This window comes from Anoplophora glabripennis, unplaced genomic scaffold, assembly GCF_000390285.2.
Source record: "Anoplophora glabripennis isolate ALB-LARVAE unplaced genomic scaffold, Agla_2.0 scaffold3781, whole genome shotgun sequence".
NCBI classification, from domain to species: Eukaryota; Metazoa; Arthropoda; class Insecta; order Coleoptera; family Cerambycidae; genus Anoplophora; species Anoplophora glabripennis.
Window position 1 is genome coordinate 4,368 of NW_019419893.1, and position 3,168 is coordinate 7,535.

Sequence of the window (3,168 nt, forward strand, 5' to 3'; positions counted from 1 at the left end):
CATAAATACGTTTTGGTAACTCTTAAAATATATTAAATTTCTATTGTTAAAAACATCATTTATTCAAACAGCGTACTCACTTCACTCTCAATCAAGACTTGCGCTCTACTCGACGTAGAGATCGTGGTTTTACGTGGTCTAGCGTTTAGTGACCATAGATTACAGAGAGTTTTAATGACTATCGACTCGACATCGATCCAGTGTTGCCAAGAAGGTATATTTAATACTAAATCTGGTATTTTGAACGTCCCATTTAGTATTGAAAATTTGAATTTAGTATATAGTATATTATTTAGTATCTTTAATTTTAAATTAGTATATGTTCTAGTATTCTCTTGTTATCTTATTATGTAAAATCATAAAAATTCTGCCGGACAGATCTCCTTGGATCAGATCCTGATCATGAATAAACATCAAAACAAAAGTAATTTGGCACTTGTAATTTTGATCCCATTTTAAAGTTCTTTGGCGCTCCATTGTTCCATCTATTGTTGTTCCATGTTCCGTATCTTTTCGTTATTGTTGCGTCATCCATCATTTCCTAATTCCTTGCATCTATCATCATATCAGTGGAATAAAATACATCTGTTAACGTGGACAAATATAAAAAACACAAAAAACTTTTGGTGTGAAGTTAAAAAATACAGAGATGCTGGAAATAGTGCTTCATTTGGACAATTAGCTAATTTTGCTATCTCATTGCGAGTAATTCCACATTCAAATGCAGAAGTAGAGAGATTATTTAGTATGATGAAAGTAAAGACTAAAATAAGGAATCGCATGTCACCTGAACTGCTATCGTCAATTTTAACAATAAGATCAGGCCTTAAAAGACAGAATCTGTGTTGTGCAACTTACAAATTGCCTGATAGTTTAATGGATAAAGTTAAAACGTTGGAAGCGTATAAGTCTGATGTGGAAGCAGATTTGGATTTTAATATTTATGTTTAGTTTTTGTTTTTCTTTGAAAATTTATCTTTTATGTATTGTATTATACAGTTTATAGTAGTATCTCCATAACAGTTCAAATTAACTCTGATTCCAATATTTTTCTAATTGTAAATTAAGTACATAATAGGTTTTAGTATATTTTGGTAATTTTTTTTGTACCAGTTGGTATTTATTGCTAATCCACAGTTGGCAACACTGCATCGCTCAGTTTATTGTTTATTCTTCGATGTTCGTGACTATCGAATGTCAGTATCGACTCGAGGTGGAATACATTACAATTATTACATACGCACTAATTCTTTCGTTGAAAATAATGGATAGTAAGGTGAGCACCTATTTTTGTATTAATTTCTAGTTTGGCACATTATTTTTTTGTAATATCCTTAATTATTTGTAACCTCAGTTTTGTAAATATGGCTTCGTTTTGTTATATTGAACGTTTGCCGGGAGTAGTTAGACATTACAAGTTTGCACTTAATGGCGTTTATAATGCACATAAATTGTTTCGTTAAATTTTAACAAAATTACATAATGTGTAATAATACTTAACCTATAATTGGTCACTATTTACTCTTTTTTTTATATCGTTTGACGAAACCTTATGGCGCATATTCAAGAAGACATATTAGAAGAATAATAAGAAATCACATTAATTCTAGACAAGCATCCTATTCCCGAAAATTTAGCATCTTCATAAAGTACCTTGCCTTTCGTTGAAATTTGATTGTGGAGCCGTGGGTCCTTTAAGAGATCTTAAGAAAGAGTCGCTAATAATTAATATTGTGAAAAAAATTATGAAAACTGATGATGTTATTCTGTCACTCTTACATATTAAAAATTAGGTAAGAATTAAAAATACACAATTTTAAGGAAGGATACCAAAAAAATTGTAATCTTTTTTTTAGCTTTATGCCACAATTCTTTTATTATAGATATGTGTCTGTAAATGTTCCACTTTGTACCGGAAATATCAATTAATTATTATTTCAGTATGCAGTAATCCAGTTTGAGGAAAAAAATGAAATATCTGTAATACCAGTTAATTGGATGAATGAACAGATTAGGAAGTCATTTTGGCCCAAAACATTAGCAAAGAATCAGCGAACTTTAATAATAAAATGCGTCAAACCTGATGAAAACTGGCCATTGTTTGAAATTAAAAAATTTTTTGGAAAATACGGTAGGTAATAAATGAACCCATTGTCTTCACCCATATTTTTGAATTTTCACTTGATTAGGCAGACATATTATCTGCTTATTTTTGTCACCATGGTGTAAGGTATAACAAATACATTTTTTAGAAATGATAATAAAATTTAACGCTTACCAAATCAGATTTAGACATTACATATAATTACATACACATTTTAATCCCCTAAATTATATTGTGTTTTCAGATACTTATGAGGAAGCACTTCAGGTAGAAAAGCATGCAGCAGCGTCGTCCTCTGAAAGTGAAGTGATTTTACAGAGAGCTCCGGGAAAAAGGAAAGTCGAGTCAAAATTGACATATACTCCCCCACCAATCATAGAGGAAGACATTGTAATACACAGTGGTATGCATAATTTTCTAATTTGTATCTATAATATTCCATTAATAAAGGGGGTGATTCAAAGTGTGATAGGTCATTTTTAGGTTCTACAAACATATGTCCTACGTTGTTTTCAAAATAGGGTATTTTTTCATAATTTTAAAAACTCATTTCTTAAAAACGAAGCCATTTAGAACATATGTTCATAGGGACTTTCTTTCCTTAAAACTACCTAAAATATCGCCCCTCTATTATAAATGTATTTACGTAAAAATTACCTTGTATAACTAACTGACAGCATATTCTACAGCTTCGCCTTGTACTGATCAGATTTCCAAATATAAGTACCTAATACTAGTATATGTTTTATTTATTATTCACTTTACTTAAATACTCCTTCCAGTCCTCTTTATATTCAAAGGTTAAGACGTACCCACAAATTATTAGAACACCCTGTATATCAAATGTGTCAGAAAGTAGTTATCCAGGGTGATACTTAAAGAATGGGTCATACTTTAAGGCTAGTTTCCTTGGACAAAAATAAGGTGATTTAGGTCAACTTAGTACCATCTTGCTTCCTTAAGAAGTTATAAGGCCGAGAAAGTAGTTCTTTTTTATTTAATTTTTTTTACGATAATTTTTTTTCTCAGGTAATTTGTATGTATTCAAATTTTGTACAAGTAGG

General features: G+C 30.4%; 1 protein-coding gene across 1 annotated transcript; it reads left to right on the forward strand.

Moving 5' to 3' along the window:
* Window positions 1-1,197: 1,197 nt before the first annotated feature.
* LOC111692821 lies at window positions 1,198-2,507 on the forward strand (the record flags this gene model as incomplete). Its single annotated transcript, XM_023456946.1, has 3 exons — window positions 1,198-1,276; window positions 1,942-2,131; window positions 2,349-2,507. Coding segments are annotated over exons 1-3 (361 nt in total), but the record flags the coding sequence as incomplete, so codon positions are not given.
* Between the last annotated feature and the right edge of the window lie 661 nt (window positions 2,508-3,168).